Source organism: Mercenaria mercenaria, chromosome 13, assembly GCF_021730395.1.
Source record: "Mercenaria mercenaria strain notata chromosome 13, MADL_Memer_1, whole genome shotgun sequence".
Classification (NCBI taxonomy): Eukaryota; Metazoa; Mollusca; class Bivalvia; order Venerida; family Veneridae; genus Mercenaria; species Mercenaria mercenaria.
This window is the reverse complement of record NC_069373.1, coordinates 15,971,227-15,995,695: the sequence shown is the minus strand read 5'-3', so window position 1 is coordinate 15,995,695 and position 24,469 is coordinate 15,971,227. Positions and strand designations below refer to the sequence as shown.

Genomic DNA, 24,469 nt, shown 5'->3' with positions numbered 1-24,469 from the left:
AAAACCTTGTGACCTCTCTACAGGCCATATTTTTCAATGGATCTTCATGAAAATTGGTCAGAATTTTTTATCTTGATGATATCTAGGTCACATGTGCTCAAAAACTAGGTCACTATGTCAAATAATAGAAATAATGATGTCATACTCAGTTGAACACTGGGTCATGTGGAGATAGGTGAGCGATTCAGGACCATCATGGTCCTCTTGTTTAGCTCACCTGAGCACAAAGTGCTCAGGGTGAGGTATTGTGATCGCTCACCGTCCGGCGTCAGGCCGAGCGTTGTACGTCCGTCGTCACTTTCCTTTAAACAACATCTCCTCCTAAACCAACAGGCCAATTTTGATGAAACTTCACAGGGATGTTCCCTGGATGGTCTTCTTTAAAAATTGTTCAAAGAATTGAATTCCATACAGAATTCTGGTTGCCATGGCAACCAAAAGGAAAAACTTTGAAAATTTTCTTGTCCAAAACCGCAAGGTGTAGAGCCTCTATATTTGGCATGTTACATCATCTAATGGTTCTCTATGAAGTTAAAACTGCATCTAAAAATACCAGCACTATCCTGTCAAAGTCTATATTTATGAGTGCTGATACGACAGTAATAAGAATTGCTTCGTCTCGGCAATATCCACTTAGATAGGCATAAATATCTTCTTACGATTGTGGGTGGACAGTTATCTTATATTAACTATAATTATCTGAAAGAATAAATGTTCAGATGGGCATGAAAGCCATAGAAATTACTTTAGACACATTTTTGCGGGAAGCTGGTGTCACAATGAATGTACTCCTGTAAGGTTTATTTTTGTAATTACAGACAAACTTTCTTTTCTGTTGGTTTTATCTGCTTTGAAGCTTAAATAGAAAATCTTTACACAAATAATAGATAAAATAGAAGCTTGAACAAGAGGGCCATGATGGCCCTATATCGCTGACCTGCTATCATTGCGCTTGAGGACAAGAAGGCCCTCAGAAAAAATATCTAAGTCCAAAGGACAGGAACAACAAAGGGAAGAAATTTAACCAAAAACAAAAAAAAAAAATTCTTACAAGGTATAGATATGTCAAAATACACCTAAAAATTGGAAGTACCATCCATGTTGTACCACAGAAAAGTGGTCTCGATTTTTCCCTACGGGCAATAATAAAAAAGTTACTAAAAATAAGCTATTTATAGTAAAGTAAAAGGGAAGTAATTAAAAAAAAATATTGTAAGTGAACAAAAGAAGGATCTGCCAAATACATCTGTTGACATAAATGAAATTTCAGATCAGTATCTTCATTAGTTACAGAGATATACCCATTTTAATTTAAAATAAAGGGAGGTAATTTGACATAAAATCAGTCCATAGTTATCTACCCTGATTGTCTCAGTCCAACTAATAACAATAATGCAATTTCAAATAAGTCCTATAAGTACTTACTGATATAAATCCATTTTGATTACAATCAGGGGAGGTAATCAGATATAAAACAACTCTGGAACCTACGATTGGATCTGATTTGTCATGGAATCCAAGATTTATTTTTGTTGAAGATATTTTGGAAGTTTGTATCAAATAAAACCAAAAATGAAGTCTCTATATGGCTGCAAAAGCCAAAATAGTCAATTTTGGACCTTAAAGGGGCCATAACTCTGGAACCCATGAAGGAATCTGGCCAGTTCAAGAAAGGAAGCAAGATCTTGTGGTGATACAGGTTGTGTGCAAGTTTGGTTAAAATCAAATCATAAATGAAGCTTCTATTGTGCAGACAAGGTCAAAATAGCTAATTTTGGCCCTTTCAGGGGCCATAACTCTGGAACCCATAATGGGATCTGGCCGGTTCAAGAAAGGAACTGAGATCTTATGGTGACACAAGTTTTGTGCAAGTTTGATTAAATTCAAATCATAAAAGAAGCTGCTATTGTGCAGACAAGGTCAAAATAGCTAATTCTGGCCCTTTCAGGGGCCATAACTCTGGAACCCATAATGGAATCTGGCCAGTTCAAGAAAGGAACCAAGATCTTATGGTGATACAAGTTGTGTGCCAGTTTGGTAAAAATCAAATCATAAATAAAGCTGCTATTGTGCAGACAAGGTCAAAATAGCTAATTTTGGTCCTTTCAGGGGCCATAACTCTGGAACCCACAATGGGATCTGGCCAGGTCAAGAAAGGAATCATGATCTTATGGTGATACATGTTGTGTGCAAGTTTGGTTAAAATAAAATCATAAATGAAACCACTATCATGCAGACAAGAAATTGTTGACGGACGCACGGACTGACGACGGACGAAGGGTGATCACAAAAGCTCACCTTGTCACTATGTGACAGGTGAGCTAAAAATAATGTGACCATTACTGCTATGAGCATTTTAACACAAGATTATATTTCTAAAACAAAATAATTTTGCGTAATTTTCATGAAAGGTTTCAAGCTAAAGACTGTTGCATTTTTAAAAAGATTTTACTGAAAATTTGCAGAAAAAACTTTTTAGGCACCACTGTAATTGGAATTTTTACTTTTAGAAATTTCTACGGATCTACAAATAGCAGACTTGACTTGTATTTACTGCTTCAGTTATTAACATATTCAAGTATACTGTTCAAGGTAAGAAAAATGACTGATTTTGTAGTAAGTGCCCATTTTACTTGAATCTACTGGTGTCTGCATTTTGTTCATTAAGCTGATTTAGCAAGGCATATCTTTAATAAGCTAGATACTGTTCTAATAGTACAATTGATGTAAGAAAGTCAAAGTTGTTCTCAAAGTAGAATTTAGATTACAATTTGGATGAATGCTGCACTGGAAAGTGATTAGATATGAGCCGCGCCATGAGAAAACCAGCATAGTGCATTTGCGACCAGCATGGATCCAGACCAGCCTGCACATCCACGCAGGCTGGTCTTGATCCATGTTGGTCGCAAACGCACTATGTTGGTTTTATAACAATGCTGGAGTATGGTTGTTTAATCTAGTGTCACTAAGTCTTGATTCACCATGGAACACAACACACAGAAGGGAAATTATTTATATCTTATTTTAAAATCTGTTACTAAGTTTTACTAACAATATATAGCAAGTCTAACAGTTATCAGAGTAACAATATTATTTTATGCAATTGTATCCAAATTGTAAGTATATTTATTTTTGAGAATATATCCAGATGTACATCACAAAGTTTGATCACTAAGTCAAGTCTTGTTCTTTTTTTGTGTATGATTTTGCCAAGCTTTTATACAGAAGATATAGCTTGAAGGCTGTCTGGTCATAATTAAAATTTCATAAAAATAGTAATTTCAAACCTCAATCAGACTATACTCAATAGCATCCTAATTTGTTTGGTAGACTGGACGCTGGCTTTAGTCTTAGGCCCAGACAGTTTATATGATTTGTCCAATTTGTTTTACATTGTGACTAGGGGTTTCTGATTTGACTTTTATTTGACCAGCAGGCTTAATCTATTTGCTTTGCATATACATGTGAATTTCACAATGTGGTCATTGCACAATATATGATACAATAAATATAATCTATTTACTAATCAGAGTTAAATTAAGGTTGTTCAGTAATCAACATTAGGTAAAACTATAGAGTTTAAACAACAATATTTGAAAAACCAAATGTTCAAAAATTTACAGTGTAATAGTTTTCTCATGGTGCGGCTTATATGTACATACAGCAGTAAAAACAAACCCACCCAAAGTGAAGTTGCATAAAGAAGTCATTTGTAAGATCTCTGAAGATATCAGAATATTGATCATATCTTCAACATGATTAAATCTCTACTGAATCAGTCAAGGAACACTGTTGTACTGCATGTTATACAAGACATAGATACAGGAACAGTAGACCCTAGTTCAGTAAATTTCATATGCTGTAGATATGACTTACTTCTGAATCTTTATCATAGAAATATAAAAGTTATGTTTTCCAAGCTGTATAGGTTGACATTACTTGATCAACTGTACCAGTATTAAGATTCAAATATATGTAACAGTTAAATTTTGAGTAGACAAAGGAGGGGGGGATTTTTAGTCCTAAAAAAATATGTCACAATTTTGCCACTAGATACTAACTCAATACAGTGTATAGCCATAGATTTCATTGGATTTTATTTACACCAGTTTTAAGTATAGACAAGAACTGCAAGAAATAAACAAAATTAGAAATATACTTGGGTTTTATTTTATTTTTCTTTAACATTCAATAGAAACAAAAACATGTACAACATGTGAACATGGACTGAATCAACATAAATAAATGCGTGCCATTATGCCATTCAGTACTGCTCTTATAAACATGCATGCATGTATGATCAAAAATCAAATTCCTTCCTTGGACAAATTTTGTTCTATGTTTCCAGATAATGAGTTTATGGTAAAAGATCAGTCTAGAATCTGTGTGTAAATTCCAAGTGAAATATATGGGACAGCTGTGGCATAACAAACCTTTTAAACCTATTAAAGCAATGGGTGATCTTGAGCAATGTTCTAGTCTTTTGTGTGTGTGTTGTTTTTTTTTTTTCACAAAGGTATATGATATAATTTCTTTCATACAATACTTACCATTCCTTTGTCTCCTTCCCTCGAAGTATTCAAATGATTAATCCTATAAGCTATCAGAGTGTGCATATATCTATACCAAAATCAAGGCATAAAATGGGTAACAAGCATTAACAAACTTTGTAATTATGCAGATTAGTTGCAAATATTTAACAATCCCTGCTAGTGAATAAAGGAATGTCTGTAATATGCATGTAAATATGACTGAAATAAATGGGTACTAATAACATAGTGTGATCAAGTTCTCTATCCACATGCATCTGCACTTGTCGTGAAAAAAAAAAAATCACAAATTTCCAATGTAAAAATCTGTTTCTGCCATACTTGAATTCTTTAGATTTTTTTTTGTACATTTCTTCATCAAATGTTGTTAAAAGAATAATTTTTTACTCCCTGTCAAAAAGATACCATTTGTTTTACTGCATACAATTTATATTTTCAACCTAAATTTCAACACATTATCACTGGTCTGTATTTTTTATCAACTTCCTAGGTCCTTTCCTTGCAGGTCCTTTGGGTTTTTCAAATTTCATTGTGGCAATATTTTTCTTTGGATGCAGTTCATCATACAGGAACTCTTCTGTCAGTTCACTTGGATCATCTATCTCAAACTGTATAGATAGAAATAGGTAAAAAATATTAATTGGTCTTTGAATGTACAGTGTTTGCAAACATATGTCATACACTTTATGCAAAGTAGAATTAATGTGGATACAACTTATCACTATCTACATGCTTTACATTCCTCAGTTTATTCAAAATCTTTTAACTCTTTGCTTGTTTGTTGATAGGTTTAATGTTTCACCGAAACAATTATAGGTCATATGGTGACTTTCAAGCTTTAGATGGTGGAGAAAGACCCCAGGTGCCCCTACGTGCATTATTCTATCACGGGCAGGCATCTGGAGAGAACCAACAATTTTCTGTAAGCTAGCTGGATTGCTTCCTCACATGAAGAATTCAACGCCCCAAGCAAGGCTCGAATCCACATCGGTGAGGGGTAAGTGATTCGAAGTCAGCTACCTTAACCACTCTGCCACTGAGGCCTCCTTTTCAACTTTGAGATGAGTACAAGTTACAATGTGATTTCAAAGCTGTATAGACTATTTCGTTAATACCGACAGTGCAATCTCTCCTACACATATTTTATCATTATATAGCTAACTGAATAAATAAGATGCAATAATTGCATGCTGAAACACAATGTCATATCCAATAATTTACAATCAAAATGATAGGGAAGTAAACTTACCCTTTTTTCAATATTAAGTTTTAATGTCTGTTCAAGTTGATCGATGAACTGATTTTTACAAGCAGAATACAACATTCTCTCCTTTATAGGGCATTTATAGCCTGGCATCGAGTATATAAACACTGAAAAGTAAAATAATCTTGCAATGAGTTTAACATCGTTTTTTCTACTGTAATATAAGACAGTCTTGAATTGAAAATCGAAAAGATGTCCTTTTAGAAGCTTTTAGCACACATCATCTTATTATGAGATACATGTACATTTGTGCCAAGTAATATTAAAATCCCTGCATGGATGGCATAGTTATGGACCGAACAGGAAAAAAGCCCTGTTGACCTTTGACCTCCAACTGTGACCTTGACCTTTAAGCTAGGGGTCCGGGTTTTGTGCATGACACGTCGTTTCATTATGGGGAACATTTGTGCCAAGTAATATTAAAATCCCTTCATGGATGACACAGTTATGGACCAGACACGAAATGGCAGATGGTTGGACGGACGGAAAAGCGCATTCCTAGGGGACTAAAAATATGGTCCAGTGAATTTACATGAATATGTCACATAAGGACTTTGCAATATTTTTGCAATATTTTTGAGTGATAGGATATCCAGCATTCACAGAACATGCGGCATACTATATCAATTCTAAAAGGTTGAAAAAAAAAAGTACTTTCTACTGAAATGCAAAAATGAAATTTACCTTTAGAATTAAGAGAGTCACCTTCATGAATATGTTTAAATGAAAACAGATGATATCTTGCAGTCTCTGAAGGCACTTTGGAAGGCAACTCTTTTATTGATACGTCCCCTGAATCTGCTAACTCTATACTTTCTCCAGATATATTCAACTTCTGCAAAATAGATAAAAAAGTTTCATGTAATTTGTAATTCCACCCTTTTCCTTTATATCATTTATGACAGTTAAAATTAGTTGAAACAACTGTGTGGTTATTAACTATCTTGTGGTTATTGGGCTCTTCCAAAAAGTAAGATAGCTTCATTTACTTTATAAACTGGTAACAACCTATTTCCAGCCTGTGTCAACTTTCCAAACAAGAGCACCGCCTTGCGGGTGCTGACGCTCATCTGATTTTTTTTGTATAATAGAAATATTGTCCTACCCATGATTTTCTAAGTCTAAAAAGGGCCATCATTCTTGCAAAAAGCAGGATAGAGTAATGTTTTTGATGTACAGTGTCCACTTCTATGATGGGGGAAAACTGTTGCAAGTTTTAAAGCAATAGCTTTGATATTTATGAGAAAAATTGACTTAAACATAATCCCCAACCAAGAAAATGTTTTTTAAGTCCAAAAGGGCAATAATTATTGCAAAAAAAACAAGATGGGGTTATGTTGCTTGCTGTACAGGGGCAGCTTATGATGGTGAACAAGTGTTGCAAGTTTCAAAGCATAGCTTTGATAGTTTAGAGAAAAGTTGACCCAAACCCTAAAACTTAACCAAGAAATCTGATATTTTCTAAGTACAAAGGGGCCATAAAACTTGCAAAAAGCAGGATGGAGTTATGTTTCTTGCTGTACAGGGTCAGCTTAAATGGTGAACAAGTGTTGCAAGTTTTAAAGCAATAGCTTTGATAGTTTAGGATAAAAGCTGACCTAAACATAAAACTTAACCAAGAAAACTGATTTTCTAAGTCCAAAAGGGGCAATAATTCTTTCAAAAAGGGAAGATGGAGTTATGGTTTTTTGATGTACAAAGGGGCTGCTTATGAGGTGAACAAGTATTTCCAAGTTTCAAAACAATAGCTTTGATGTTTAGGAGAAAAGTTGACCTAAACATAAAACTTAACCAAGAAATCTGATATTTTTTTAAGTACAAAAGGGGCCATAAACTTGCAAAAAGCAAGATGGAGTTATGTTTCTTGCTATACGGGTCAGCTTATGATGGTGAACAAGTGTTGCAGTTTTAAAGCAATAGCTTTGATAGTTTAAGAGAAAAGTTGACCTAAACATAAATTAACCAAGAAATCTGATATTTTCTAAGTACAAAAGGGCCATAATCTTGCAAAAAGCAGATGGAGTTATGTTTCCCTTTTGTACAGGGTCAGCTTTTTGATGGTGAACAATGTTGCAAGTTTTAAAGCAATAGCTTTGATAGTTTAGGATAAAAGCTGACCTAAACATAACACTTAACAACAAGAAAACTGATTTTCTAAGTCCAAAAGGGGCAATAATTCTTGGGAAAAGCAAGATGGGGTTATTTTCTTGATGTACAGGGACTGCTTATGATGGTGCCAAGTATTCCAAGTTTCAAAGCAATAGCTTTGATAGTTTAGGAGAAAAGTTGACCTAAACATAAAACTTAACCAAGAAATCTGATATTTTCTAAGTACAAAAGGGGCCATAAATCTTGCAAAAAGCAAGATGGAGTTATGTTTCTTGCTTTTACAGGGTCAGCTTATGAGGTGAACAAGTGTTGCAAGTTTCAAGCAATAGCTTTGATAGTTTAGGAGAAAAGCTGACCTAAACATAAAACTTAACCAGGCAACGCCGACGCCGATGACAATAACTCATCATTTTTTTTCAAAAAATCAGATGAGCTAAAAATGTCTACAAATAATTATAAAATTCATGAGTGTATTTTTCCTGCTATAGCTCTTTTAAAGATCTTTCCAGAATCAGCAGGCTAGTTTTCAAAGTTATTAAGCAGAAATATTTCTTGTTAGAACCTGTATCTCTAGTAAAGCAATGTAGAAACCAAATGGCCTACAGACAGACAAAATACTTAGCAAATAAGTATACCCCTCTTCTTCCATGTGGGGCATAATTATTTTAAAATCAGTCAAGCTGTTTAAGAAATGTTGTTTAAGAATTTTTTTCTATTTTTAGCTCCAGCTATTTTTCATAAATTTCCAGCTGATGGTTTCAAAGGAGACATTATTTGAAGAAAACGTTGATGGATGGATGGCAAGCAATCTCAATAGTTCGATCATCATGGGCATATCTTGCTCTGGAAAGCTAAAAACACATTGATACCTTTCCCCTGACTATATTTACCAAATGAACATCGGATTTGTACTTCTTGGAAATCTGTTATACATTATGGTACTCTATTTTGATACATGTATTTCAGATCTATATTTACCAGCTGAACGTAGGATATCTTTTCCATATGGAAATCTACAAGTCTATGGGCGGCATCATCTGATATAGGGAATGACAGACTTTTCATCGTCTGATGTTTTGTATCTATATGGATATCTGTCCTTGTCTGAAAATACACAAAATATCTATGTCCTAAATATGCCACACTCAAATTAACCTTTACCCTGCTAAGTTTCTAAAACAGACTGGTCATTCATTCAATTTAGGCAATACCATTTATTATTTGAAAGGGTGTTCACTGAAAATTTACAGACTGCATTGACTGATTGCATTGTATGTGCAGGCTGACCTTGGTCTGCACTGGTTGCAAAGGCAAAATCACTATGTCTTGCCACCAGCAGGCTAAAGGTTAATTATAGCAAGCAGCCAGTCTCACCTTTATGTCTCTGAGATTTGTCTAAACTTAGATTTATGAAAGATTTCAAATCCCACCATAGCATGATTTATGTAAATCAATCACAAGAAATGCCTGATCTATTACTGTGAAATCATTAATTTTCATTCAGAGCTAATTTTTGCGGATTTCATGGTAGAGTCAATACATTAAATTCAATTTCAATGAACAAGTAAAGTTTGCATTGATTTCATATTTGAATTTTGAACTCCATTCATTCATACCCTCATGAAATAGGGATTGAGGCCAAGCATAGGAATTGAGTGCCCATGAAATTGAATGATTTAACAGTTCACTTTTTAATGAATGCAGCAACACAATAATATTAGTTTTTGCTACTGTGAAATCATTAATATTCGTGGGGGACTAATTTTCGTGGATTTCGTGGTTGAGTCAATCCACGAAATTTAATCCCAACAAACAAGTAAAATTCCCATTCATTTTATGTTAAAAAATTGAAATCCACGAATTCATATCCCCACGAAATTGCCTTTTTGACCAAAACCACAAAATTTCGTGCCCATGAAATTAAATGATTTCACAGTATATTTGTATATTTTATTTGTAATTTTTGTACAAAATTAGATTAAATAAACATTCCAATGTTCAGTGCTGTGTTCCATTATTCCTTCATTTTTATTTTTTTGTACAAATGTAAGCTTTTTTTTATACATTCTCTCTTGATTTTGTCCTGTTCAGGACTTGTAACTGCATTACAAACACACTGATTTTGATACCTGAAAGCAAGGAAATAGTAATATTAATATTTTTAAAACCTAAAGATGTGACATAAACATTTGTTCAAGACCAGTCTACTGTGAAGAAAGCTCAATTACATCATTGATAGCTTGATATTAAAACAAGTCAATATAACTCTTAAATTCATGCCAATTCACTTCATAGACAGAAGAAATTGTTCTTTAGTCGCATTATGCATATTGCACTACCACGTTTTCATGCATACAACAATACCAAAAGTAACTAGAAATGTGACTCAATAGAAAATGAATGCCCTAGCTATGTAATGTTGGGACACAGGAGTGAGTCCTGTCAGTAATGGGACTTGGACAAGAGTTATGGACTGGAAAAGAAAATTGACCATGTAATATATTTTCTTCACTTTTTAAGGACACTTGTCTTGTTATGGTGAAAATTCATACAAAGCCACTTGAAAATCCTTATATGAGCCGCACCAAGAGATAACCAACATAGTGGGTGTGCGACCAGCATGGATCCAGACCAGCCTGCGCATCCGCGCAGTCTGGTCAGGCTCCATGCTGTTCGCTTTTAAAACCTATTGGAATTGGAGAAACTGTTAGCGAACAGCATGGATCCTGACCAGTCTGCGCGGATGCGCAGGCTGGTCTGGATCCATGCTGGTCGCACACCCACTATGTTGGTTTTCTCATGGCACGGCTTATATATGAGTATAGGTTATACACCGCACAAGAAAAATGATGTAAATTCTTTTATTGTGTATTAACTTACTGTTATATCATTACCAAAAAAAAATATTGATTTGATTTGATCTGACTTGTTAACAGTAGAGATAAATAATCTTACATTTTTCATCTCTTAATGTGACCTTGACTGCACCTAGGTCTGCATTTTGCATGCAATACATTGTATTGTAATATGGTAGTTATTTGAGCATAGAGATTTTAAATTCGCTAATACCCCAGTCACATATACAGCGCGAATAGCTACGTCTAGCCACGGATAGAAATGTAGTAACCCGTATCGATCCGTACCTGAGCCGTACCTTAAAGTAGTAATGCGTATCAATCCTTACCAATCCGTGCTGCTCAGGTACGGATAGATACGGATTACTACGTTTCTTTCCGTAGCTAGAAGTAGCTTTCCGCACCGTATGTGTGACTGGGGTATAACGCTTAACAAACTTACTGACAAGACATAATTTTGTGCTTATCACAAACACACAAGAACAGACACACTGACAGAGGTAATGTTATATGCCCCTCATTTTTAATGGTGGCAGTCTAAAAGAACACCATATCCCCACATCTTTCACAGCGGAAGGGGAAATACTAGTAAATCAATAATTAACTTGGTTCTGCACTTCCACTGGAAGTTCCAGTTGATTCTATCTAACAAGATATCATTAACTTCCATTACCTAGTTGCAACATTACTGTGGAGACAAAATGCAAAGACTTAAATATAAAGAAGAGCTAAATTGAAAACTATTTAGAACAGGGTTTATACGGCTATTGCAATATGCACTTCCTCTTGTTGCCATCTATAATTTTGTGAATTTTCTTTAATTTGCTTACATAGCTGCAAAGTTATTTTATAACAAAATTCATAAAAATGGACAGTTAAAAAATTCCTACAGATATTTTTACTATTTTTACACTGTGTACTTCCTGTCATTGCCTTTCAACATTATTGAAATTTTCTATGTATTCCCATCAGTTGTTACAATGATACTGCCATGTACAAGCAGATGTCTGAATAGGATATAAAAACACAACTGAGGCCATATGGCAACTTTCCAGCCTTTAATGTTGGAGGAGACCCCAAGTGTCTCTCAAGGTATTCTTTCAAACAGGTGCAAAGACTTTCTCCAGGTGATCTTAAAGAGTTCTGGACAGAGTTATACAGTTCTTGTACTCTGCATTTCCACTTATTGCTGTCTGTCATTTGTTAAAGCACTAGCTGACACCCACGTAAATATAACTACACAAAAATTATCAAAGGGAATACAGTGTAACTTGGATAAACCTGAAATTAACAGCAGGGATCATCCGACAAGGTGACTTGAGCGATATTGTCGCTGTAAAGTTGGCCACTTCGCCTAATTATCACCTACGGGCGAAATCCGAATCGCCGAGTTTTTCAGAGTGTTGTAATCTGCTTATTTAGTTGTTAAACTTGATGCATATTCTAGATTAAATTACTGATAAATCCACACTCAACCCCGCCTACTCACCTGTCAAACTTCAGCCAATTGTAGCCTTAATATCACACTGTAGTTAATCAATAATATTGTAAGCCACCGGCATTTAAAAAAATTTCAATTGGCGTGTAAAAAGCCGATAAACCTAACGAGTGCATAATCTTATGCATCAATTGTATATTATTTCTTGATCTTATTAAAAATTACTTCAAAAATTATTTCAAATACGACCAATTTCGAAATGTATTGCCCAGGCGCAGTGGATAAGAAATAATTCCTCGGACATCTGAACTGCCGTACAAAATATTGTAAAAAGATCGCCAATATCTACAGAAAAGATTAATAAATAAATCAATTAAATGTATAAATCTGAACAAGTTGATGCAAGAATCGGGCATTATTAAAGCATGAGAAGCGAAACATAAATGAAAATTTTCACGGCGTTACAACGATCGTGCACCTGATAAATTTATAATTTATAAATAAATATATATTTACATGTAAATTTCAGATAAAAAATTAAAGGCGACTTTTTTATAATTAAGTTTGTACTTTATTTAGAAAATCATGAATATAATAATGCTATATTCAATTTCCTTAAATATTTACTGTTTATAAGTTATAGCAAAACCCACAGAAAGTGGATATATAGCCAGGAAACTGAATACTAGCCAAATCTTCTCCTTAAATTCCTCAGTTTCTCCCTAATTTTGTGGAGGGGTGACTTCCCCCTAAAATTCTGACCTAGGATGATCCCTGAACAGTAATACAAAAACTGATTATAGCAAGAAGACTATAGAGTTTCACAATTCAAACAAACACATATACACAGCTGGAAACTAGATCAAACCACTAGCAACCATTTTTGACATGAAGGTATCTGGGCAGTTTGCCTCTGGTTACATGATCACAACAACACTATGCAGCCTACAACAAATTATGACCCATAACAGGTAGAGAGAAAAATTACTTTAAAGAGCTTATTTAATGACTCTGACCTTTCTTGACACTGATTTACAGGTTGCAGGTTTGATCCCCGTGCAAATGTTCTCACTGATGATCAGAATGAAGACATTAAACCTGAGGATTCCTCTCGGCCACACCTAATTTACGTCGGGAAGCTGTCATTTACTTGTGGAAGAAAAGTGTCTATACTTGAATTACCAATCCTGGACCACCAGACAGGTTAAAGGCCACCAGTACAAAGTTAAATGCTATTGAAACACAGCATTAGAGTCTAAGACCCATGATCAGACAAACATCAAACAAAACCACTGTCACATTTTATCAAACAATGGCAAAATCTCAGCATGCCAGCACCTCTCAATATATCACTCAATCAATTCCAGGCTGACTGCATAAGCCTCTGAAACACGTATGTAATAACTGGCTATTATATATCTGAATACATATATTGTCAACATCTATATCACTGGCATGAACAATAACAACATTTGAGCCGTGCCATGGGAAAACCAACATAGTGGGTTTGCGACCAGCATGGATCCAGACCAGCCTGCGCATCCGCGCAGTCTGGTCAGGATCCATGCTGTTCGCTAACAGTTTCTCCAATTCCAGTAGGCTTTAAAAGCGAACAGCATGGATCCTGGCCAGACTGCGTGGATGCGCAGGCTGGTCTGGATCCATGCTGGTCGCAAAGCCACTATGTTGGTTTTCTCATGGCACGGCTCATTTTTTCAAAGAAAAATACAGAAACACTAAACACTGATTCCAAGAATGTATCATATTTGCATTAAAAGTGGTCACTTAGATTATACAGTTATAGGGTTACGTGAACATTTTGTGAATAAACGTATAGACCAACTTAAACTCTCTGAGAAATTCTTTCATGTAAAGTACTGGCCTGAAGTAATTTTAAAGTCTTTTTCTTTCAACAGTGTCTCTCTTATCTGGATAGAATTGTAAAATGTATATATAGAGGTACTTGTGAATGAACTACTTTGTCAAAGAACCTCCCCCCACCCCACCACACAAGAAAAAAGAAGTCATTGACTCAATTCCCTCCACATGCAAATGTTAGGATTTTTTCTTGTTTTCCCATGACTACATAAACAAAACGGAAATAAATACTGAACCTAGGACAAGGGCAATCTTATCAGTAAGATGAAGTCAAAATGTCTGCAAAAATGAACAATAAAACAAGAACTTTTCTTAAAGGGATTCTTTTGTGGTTTAATGGATAAAAAAATTAAATCATTTCAATTACTGTGGAATTGATGCTTTTATATTTTACTGCTATGTTTAATTCAAATAAATAAATAAATCATTTCTTACTTGAGAACAGAAGTGCACAATTGTCATTACTTTGTTAACATGACCCAGGTATGTCTGGTAAGGGAAACACATGAAAATATCATATTTCACTTTACTTTTGAATTGTAAGTCATTTTTTCCAAGGACAAGGTAAGATATTTTGTGTTTCATGTCCAGATTATTGATCAGATAGTTTGTCACTTATTTTCTTGACTTCATATATTGTCATATTGTGACTAATAAATAAAAAGTTATTTCAATAAAACAGCCCCTTTTTGTTCCAGTTAATTAGCTGAGTAACTTAATACAGATAAATCATGGATCTAAGACTTGAAAAAAATACTCCATGTATACTTTTAAAATTAAACTTAAATACCAGTTTTTGTTCACAATCATCTCTATACAGGCAGCTAATTATCAAAAAAAGAAAAGTTTTAAGATACCTTTCTCACAGTATTACATAACAGCATGTATACAGCTTTTTCTTTTGCCAAATTAAAATCTGTACAAGAAAACTATAAACATTTTTTTGGGGGAAAATGTTATTACAATATGACTGACCACTTTTAACACAATTCTGACACACTCTTATGTTTTTTAAATAAATATTATACCTTCATCTCAAGTTTCTACAAAAATGTAAAAAAAAAAGTTTTTTAAAAGTCTTACAGTCCCAGTCATGCTTTTAGCAGAATATAAAACAGTTAACTGTATCTGATAAAAGCTGACTAAAGCTAAACATAAACATAGAAACTTCTATATTATTGTTAGACTCTGATCACTAAGTTACCCAGAAAAAGGTTTCATGAAAGATTTCAAACAAAAAATAATGCTTCTCTAGAGAGAACAATGAAATTAAGATTTGTTAAGATGCAATTTTTGCTCATAGCAAAATTTCATCAAAATCTAAAAAAAATCTGAAACCACCAAGTTACTTATAAACTTATGAATTATACATATATATTTAAAGTAACTGACTTTTAGCCATAGCGTAAGACTTTATAGAGTTACAGAATTCCTAAATAAAGAATATTACAGATTATACATGCTAAATAGATCATGCCAATTTAGCTACATGATTCTACTTACATAAGGGCCTATGGCAATCTAAAGTTATAAGCAGGACTGATCAGCCATTATATTTTTGGTGTTATATAATTCCATATCATAACAAGAGGGCCATGATGGCCCTATATCGCTCACCTGAGTAGAGTTGCTTGCTTGAACAAATTTCTTAGCTAAAGCTTTAAGATCTAGGCCTTCTGGTTTATTTTTAGCAAATTTATGAAGATTTCCCTATGCACAATCAAGTAACCCTGGGGCTGGGTCAATTTGACCCTGGGGGTCAAGATTTGAATAAATTTGGTAGAGGTCCACTAGGCAATGCTACATATCAAATATCTAAGCTCTAGGCCTTCTGAGTTTTTTTTTTAGAAAATTTTGAAGATTTTTCTATGTACAATCAAGTAACCCCATGGGCGGAGCCAATTTGACCCCGGGGGTCATGATTTGAAAAAAATTTGTAGAAGTATACTGGGCAATGCTACATGTCAAATGTCTAAGATCTAGGCCTTCTGGTTTATTTTTAGAAATTTTTTGAAGATTTTCCTATGTAAAATCAAGTGAACCCTAGGGCGGGGTCAATTTTGACCCCGGGGTCATGATTTGAACAACTTTAGTAGAGGTCAACTAGGCAATGCTACATGAGAAATATCTAAGCTCTAGGCCTTCTGGTTTATTTTTAGAAATTATTTGAAGATTTTCATATGTAAAATCAAGTGACCCCTGGGGTGGGGTCAATTTTGATCCCGGGGTCATGATTTGAACAAATTTAGTAGAGGTCCACTAGGCAATGCTACATTTCAAATATTTAAGCTCCAGGGCTTATGTTTTTTGAGAAGAAGATTTTTTAAGATTTTCCTATGTACAATCAAGTAACCCCTGGGGCGGGGTCAATTTTGACCCCGGGGTTCATGATTTGAACAAATTTGGTAGAGGTCCACTAGGCAATGCTTCACACCATATATCTAAGCTCTAGGGCTTCTGGTTTTTGAGAAGAAGATTTTTTAAGATTTTCCTATGTAAAATCAAGTGACCCCTGGGGCAGGAACAATTTTGACCTTGGGGGTTATGATTTAAACAAATTTCGTAGAGGTACACTAGGTTATGCTACATGTCAAATATCTAAGCTTTAGGCCTTCTGGTTTATTTTTAGAAATTTTTTGAAGATTTTCGTATGTAAAATCAAGTGAACCCTAGGGCGGGGTCATGATTTGAACAACTTTAGTCGAGGCCCACTAGGCAATGCTACATGAGAAATATCTAAGCTCTAGGCCTTCTGGTTTATTTTTAGAAATTATTTGAAGATTTCATATGTAACATCAAGTGACCCCTGGGCAGGGTCAATTTTGACCCCGGGTCATGATTTGAACAAATTTGGTAGAGGTCTACTAGGCAATGCTTCACACCAAATATCTAAGCTCTAGGTCTTCTGGTTTTTGAGAAGAAGATTTTTAAAGTTTTTCCTTTCGGTTGCCATGGCAACCAGAGTTCTCCATGGAATTCAATTCTTTGAACAATTTTAAAAGGGGGCCACCCAAGGATCACTCCTGTGAAGTTTGGTATAATTCTGCCCAGTGGTTTTCAAGAAGAAGATTTTTTTACAAATTGTTGACGCACGACGGACAACGGACATCAAGCGGTCACAATAGCTCACAGGTGACAGGTGAGCTAAAAACATCTATTCAGATAGGCAAATCTTGCAGACACTTTGTTTGCTTTCAATGTAAGAGCTACTGTAACCCTAGAAATGTTCGCAAACTCTATATTTTGCGTTTTTCATGACAATAGGCGATTTGGTGGCTACAAAGTTTCACGGAATACTTTTGACGCGAGATACCAAAAAACTTACTAGCTTAAGAAAGTAACAAACAGGCAAAATAACAGGTATCTTAAGCAGGTAAGGTAAAATTGCACACAAAATTGCACGGGAAAATAACTGGTCACTTATCCTCAACACATGTTTTAAACTACCATGCTTTATTGTTGTGAGCAAATTCACGTTCCACAATACATAGTGAGCGATCAAAAATCTCTGCAAACTGCTTAATATCTTTATACAGAATTTTGTTACAACAACAAAAATGCTAAATATACAAGTGGTGCAAATAATAATTTTATTGAAAATATATTACTGATGACAAGGGACGCTGCCAGTGACCCTTCAATCCATTTGCAAATGAAGCCGTGAAAAAAAAGTTATAAAATCAGGTGAAAAAAAATAAAAAGGGAATTATCCAACTTAAATAGCGTGAAACCATTTCTAGGTTTACAGTAACTATACACTATATAACTACCACGTCAGTACAATAACACATTTTATAACATTTCAGAATGTATAATTGTTACATGTATATGGTGAAGAAAATCTAACATTGGCATGTTTTTGTTCTTTACATACTGCAAGTTGTATAAGCTAAGGTCTTAACTCGGATCAAACTATACAATGTTGCTTCCCTCTTATAGTTACAGCATACACTGCCTCCACATACACATTGGACTCTATTTCAAACAAGTTATATTTTAACAGTTTTGAATTTAGTTGTGAACTATTTATATTTCACTGGTTGAAGTAGTTCTAAAAGTTTGATAAAACAGAAGTAATGGGATAACCTTATGTATCCAGATAACGTAGAATTTAACTAGAAAATGCTTTTGTAAAAAAGCGCATGTCTCCCCCAATGCAAAGTCCTATAGGCAAGAAGTCAATAGGGGTCAGGAGCGAAAGTCAAAGAGACACTGATGGTTAGCTGCAATAGGGATCATCTACTTGGCATGTCCAGTCATCCCGCTAAATTTCAACACTCTTGGCCTAGTGGTTCTCAAGTCACTGTTCAGGCTCCTGTGACCTTGACCTTTGATCAAGTGACCTCAAAATAAATAGGGGTAAACTACTCTGCATGTCCGATCATCCTATTAAGTTTCAACATAGTAGGTCAAGTGGTTCTCAAGTTTAATCCAAAAAAATGATTTTACATAAACAGGCCACTGTGACCTTGACCTTTAATAGACTGACCCCAAGATCAATAGAGCTCATCTACTCTGCATGTTCAATCATCCTATGAAGTTTCAACATTCTGGGTCAAGTGGTTCTCAAGTTATTGATCCGAACTGGTTATCAATGTTCAGGCCTCTGTGACCTTGACCTTTAACGGAGGGACCCAAAAAACAATAGGTGTCATTTACTCTGCATGAACAATCATCCTATGAAGTTTCAACATTCTGGGTCGAGAGGTTCTCAAGTTATTGATTGGAAATGGTTTTCCATGTTCAGGCCCCTGTGGCCTTGACCTTTAACAGAGTGACCCTAAAATCGTTAGGGGTCATCTACTCTGCATGACCAATCATCCTATGAAGTTTCATCATTCTGGGTCAAGTGGTTCTCAAGTTACTGACCGTAAATGGTTTTCAATGTTCAGGCCCCTGTGACCTTGATCTTTCACAGAGTGACCCCAAAATCGTTAGGGGTCACTTACTCTGCATGACCAATCACCCTATTAAGTTTCAACATTCTGGGTCAAGTGGTTCTCAAGTTACTGACTGGAAATGGTTTTCAATGTTCGGGCCCTGTGACCTTGACCTTTAATGGAGTGACCCAAAATCGATAGGGGTCATCTACTTTGCATGTACAATCATCCTATGAAGTTTCAACTTTCTGGGCCAAGTGGTTCTCTAGTTATTGATCGGAAATGGTTTTCCATGTTCAGGCCCCTGTGACCTTGACCTTTGACGGAGTGACCCCAAAATCAATAGGGGTCATCTACTCTTCATGACTAATCATCCTATGAAGTTTCAACATTCTGGGTCAAGTGGTTCTCTAGTTATTAATCGGAAATGGTTTTCAATGTTCAGGCCCCTGTGACCTTGACCTTTGACAAAGTGACACCAAAATCAATAGGGGTCATCTACTCTTCATGACCAATCATCCTATGAAGTTTCAACATTCTGGGTCAAGTGGTTCTCTAGTTATTGATCGGAAATGGTTTTCAATGTTCAGGCCCCTGTGACCTTGACCTTTGACGGAATGACCCCAAAATCAATAGGGGTCATCTACTCTTCATGGCCAATCATCCTATGAAGTTTCAACATTCTGGGTCAAGTGGTTCTCTAGTTATTGATCGGAAATGGTTTTCAATGTTCAGGCCCCTGTGACCTTGACCTTTGACGGAGTGACCCCAAAAACAATAGGGGTCGTCTACTCCAGCAGCCCTACAACCCTATGAAGTTTGAAGGTTCTAGGTCAAATGGTTCTCCAGTTAATGCTCGGAAATGAAGTATGGCGTACGGACGGACGGACGGACAGGGCAAAAACAGTATGTCTCCTGGGGGAGACATAATTAAAACCCAGACTACATCTCAAATAAAAATCATTTTATGAAATAATGGCAACCCGTGAGTAAATTTTTAAAACTGCAGCTTTATTAACTTTCCAAAGATGAAATGTGAAATTAAAAAGAGGACATGTTATTACATTCCAGATTACGTCTAACAATCAGTTTAAAATGTGCAGATCTCTTTAATCATGCGTAAATATCTCTAACACTAGAGCTGCTTTTGAGAAAAGCTCATGTCTCCCACAACTGCCTCATCATCTAAATAGTAAGTCAGTCTTTATATACCGGTACTGTTTACTCACTACAAATATACCTTTGAATAGTAAAAATGCTGATTTTGGGTAAGTCAAGGGCCACAATTTCGGAGGGGCTGGGGTGATTTAGCTAGTTATCGAAGTTGGCCAAGGACTTCTGGTCAAACACATTTTGTTAAAGTTAGGTGAAGATCAGATGAGAAATGTTCAACTTACAGCTCAGACAAGAGTAAAAAGGCCTATTTTCTGTAACTCAAGTGCCATGATTTCCAAGTGCCGATGCTGATTTGGCCGCTTATCAAACTTGACTTATGGTCAAACGCATTTTGTTCAGGTCTAGTGAAGATCGGATGAGAAATGTTCGACTAAGAGCGCAGACAGGAGTAAAAAGGCTGATTTTCGGTAATTCTAGGGCCATAATTCTCAAGTGTCTTGGCTGATTTGGCTACTTATTGAACTTAGCAGAGGAATCATGGTCAAACACATTATGTTCAAGTTTGGTGAAGATCAGATGAGAAATGTTTGACTTAGAGTGCGGACAAGAGTAAAAAGGCTGATTTTCGGTTATTCAAGGGCCATAACTACAAAGTGCCTGGGCCATTGGCTAGTTATCGAACTTAGTCACTTATGGTCAAACATATTTTGTTCAAGTTTGGTGAAGCTCGGATGAGAAATGTTCGACATAGAGTGCTGACAAGATTTGTGACACACACACACACAGACTAAAGTAAATTAATATGTCTCCCACACCACTGTATGGTGGGAGATATAATAAGCACACAAAGATGTACATATTATTTTACCATTAAATAGATCATACATGTATCTATGACCGTGAGAAGTTTCATTCTAACACGATCCGCAGCAATTGCTATATAAACATATAGCGAAATCACCTATACATGAATCTACGATAAAATATGGTTGGCTGTTACATTTCACCCCCCTATGATTGTAACATTAGAGCTTCTACTTTAGTTCCATTACATACGAATTATTTCAGGGCCAAACGGTTGAAAACAGCACTTCAAAAACATAAATATAATAAAAACTCATACTGACCTATGTGTAGGTCCGTAAAACACGCTCTGATTTCTACGAGCGAATTCAATTAGCTTAATTATGATTCAGCGGTGACGTCATAAATGTATGACATAAAGTATGACGTCATAATGATGTGACATCATATAAAAGTTAATCTCGTCACTCGTAATACAGGGTCAACTTGCTATTTTGATGATTCTGTTCATAATTAGTTTGTGAGCTGTTAGATTACTAAATTATATATACTTTTCAAAATTCTGATAAAAAATAAACAAATGTATATACGTTCCATTGGCTATGCAACACTTTCTAACCATAGGGGGTAAATTGTAACAGCATATGACCCGAATGACGTATTACGCTGAAAATGTAGTACTGTAAAATGCGAATTATTTGCATTGTTAGAATCGAAATAATAAATATGTTCCAATAATTTTATCAATTAATAAAACATGGGCAGTCGTTTGGATGCAAATAATTAAATCACTTGTGCTGGGCACTCGTGATTTAATTATTACGCATCCAAACTCCTGCCCATATTTTATTAACTGATAAAATATAGGAACAGATTTATTATTTCTTAATTAAAATCTACACTGTAGAAAAATTTCTTTTCATTAACATGTTATCAAAATGTTATTTAAACCTTGCATGACAACCAAGGTACATAAATTAGAATAAAATAAAATTTAACGAATTTAGAAATATTGCTACATTTCTATATAATGTTAAGAATACAGATTAAATTTTTGAGCACAGTTAAGGATTTCATTTATTATGGGGTTGTATACAGCGAGGAGACACTCACTACAGACTATAGATGAGATGATGTAATATTATTTATTACCTCTGTTTGTTTGATATATTCAAGCTCCTCCTCCGCTGCTGTTAAAGGAGCTTTAGCTTTCTGTGAGATCAAATGTTTCTTGTATCCTGCTAGAGTTATATCCTCCTATAATATATAAAGGTATAGACCATTATACAAAACTATTTATACATCATGCATAATATATTTCACCAAAGCTGGTCTACATCTTTTTGATGTAACTGAATGGAATTGCCAATGTCAACTCTATTCACATCTTGAAGAACGAAACATCTTTCAAAGTCAGTATGAAATTCTGGAAGATAAGAAATGTCAGACAGTTAAAATAGAGAAAAGTGGAAACTTCACAGGTCGCTCAACATGACAAAAACGAAAATGTTGCAGGCTCAGTTTGATTGAGCCTGTTCATGGACGGTAGTGGAAATGCATGCTACCGTCCACGCCCTCTAGCCCCGGGTTGAGCAGAACTCAACATTTACACATGCTAAAAGTACAAAAAGCAATTAAAATCTTACTTGAACTGTTCCAAACATTTCATCTTTGATAATTCCAGTACCAAACTCTGTCTTCAAAGTTGACCTGGTGGCAGCATACAACATCTTCTCTCTCACCTACAAAATACAGAAAACAATTCCATCACTTCTTCTCCAATACTCAGTGCTAGTCCCATCCACCTAGTATAGGTCATTCTTTATACATACTTTTCTTTGTGACAAATATTTGAAGCAGTCAAAATAAATACAAATCAATACTTAGCTTGATACATTTTATTACTGACTACATGTAAATGGCACTTCTAAAGAACTCAATGTACACATAGTTCAGTTACAATGCAAGAACCAGTTGCAGCTGGAATGTAATAATGCAATACTAATGTTTTCCAGAGTTTTTTTATTCTAAAAGCTAAAATAATTAAGAAATGTACTGCCTAACCATGACTTTTTGAAGCCCTTCCATATATTACTAGCTTAAATAAAAGAGTTGCACCAAAAATGTTTTGGAGTTAAAAAATGTGCATAATTTTGAACCTGTAAGTCAGAGATGCGGACAGTAGTCATTTCATGATGCCAATGACTTAGAGAAAGTTGAAAAGCAAACAGAACAATAGGTCCTGAAAAATCTGTTTCCATGCACAACTTTCACAAAAACTTCTATGTGAAAAAGGGGGACAATTTTTACAAAAATACATGCCAGAGTTATGAAACCTGCCATGTGAGGTCAAATCATGATGCCAAAGATGTGTGAAGTGCTCGAAAACATTTGGTCATGTGGTTTCTGAGAAGCATGCATAAATACCAAACTTTTACAAAATGTCTAGGATAAAAAGGGGCATAATTTTGACAAACTGTAAGCCCGAGTTATGAAACCTGCTCTCTGATATCCTTTCATGATGTCAAAGACTTGTGACGAGTTTGAAAGTATTCTGTCAAGCAGTTTCTTAGAAACAACATTACACGCAAAACTTTTAACAAAATTACCATGTTAAAAAGTGGGATATTATTTTCAAAGTAACAGCTATAGCTATGTAACTTGTCCTGTGAGGTAACCTTATGATGCTGATGATGTATGAAGTTTGAAAGTGCCTGCACAATCAGTTTTTGAGAAACTTGCTTATATGCAAAATTTTAGCAACATTTTCTATGTTAAAAATGGGCATAACTTGGAGAAAATGTAAGACAGAGTTATGAATCCACTCTGTTTGATCATCCCATAATGCCTGAAATTTAAAACCAATTTGCCAATCAATTTTAGAGAAACCTGCTTACCTGTAAAACTTTGGTGATGCAAACCAGGAGGTGGATAACAAAGAAAGATTGAAAACAAAAACTTTACCATTTGGAATTTTCTGAATAGTTAAGACTTTAAATGACACACACACCAGTCTGCTTCCATCATGGAAATTTTAAGTACTTTAAAGTACAAAGTAGACATGTTGAAATACTAAGTAGATGTCAACTTACAGGTGAGAAATCTGGTGACCAAGCTATAAATATCCACAGGTATCCCTGGTTATTCTTGGTGTCCATTCTGTACATGATATAACATGGCTGCTTGTCCTCTAGTTGGCGTAATACTAATTCGTCATAATTTGTGTTCAGTTAAAGATATACTGTCCAACTTACAAACAAGAGGGCCATGATTGCCCGAGATCGCTCGCCTGAGTAAACAATTTTGATACAGGGTCACATATGGAATATATATGTGAAATTATTTTGAAATTAGGCCAGTGCTTTCTGACAAGAAGATATTTTAAAGTGTATTTCTTAGAGACAAACATTATGATCATCTTTTATGTAAATAATGTAAATCATTGACCTTTTTTTTTTCATTGATTTGATCAAATGGCCTAATTTTTCACCCAAGTGACCAAGTTACAAAATTATCCTAGATTTTAAACAGGCAAACATTCTGACCAAGTATCATGAAGATCAAGTAGACATTGT

General features: G+C 35.1%; 1 protein-coding gene across 3 annotated transcripts in view; it reads right to left on the bottom strand.

The window, feature by feature from the left end:
* Nucleotides 1-4,154: 4,154 nt before the first annotated feature.
* Nucleotides 4,155-24,469, bottom strand: part of LOC123529646 (twinfilin-1-like) — a 28,492-nt gene continuing 8,177 nt past the window's right edge. Inside the window, exons 4-11 of one of the 3 annotated variants that reach the window (XM_045310056.2) lie at nucleotides 23,987-24,114; nucleotides 22,541-22,636; nucleotides 22,047-22,151; nucleotides 15,598-15,615; nucleotides 8,902-9,027; nucleotides 6,499-6,649; nucleotides 5,800-5,921; nucleotides 4,155-5,158 (exon numbers count right to left, since the gene is read on the bottom strand). In XM_045310056.2, the coding sequence (XP_045165991.2) occupies nucleotides 5,009-5,158; nucleotides 5,800-5,921; nucleotides 6,499-6,649; nucleotides 8,902-9,027; nucleotides 15,598-15,615; nucleotides 22,047-22,151; nucleotides 22,541-22,636; nucleotides 23,987-24,114 (896 nt within the window). In that variant the 3' untranslated portion in view covers nucleotides 4,155-5,008. Of the gene's footprint in view, nucleotides 5,159-5,799; nucleotides 5,922-6,498; nucleotides 6,650-8,901; nucleotides 9,028-15,122; nucleotides 15,138-15,597; nucleotides 15,616-22,046; nucleotides 22,152-22,540; nucleotides 22,637-23,986; nucleotides 24,115-24,469 lie in introns of all 3 variants that reach the window. The other 2 variants (XM_045310057.2, XM_045310058.2) reach the window with 2 other exon arrangements.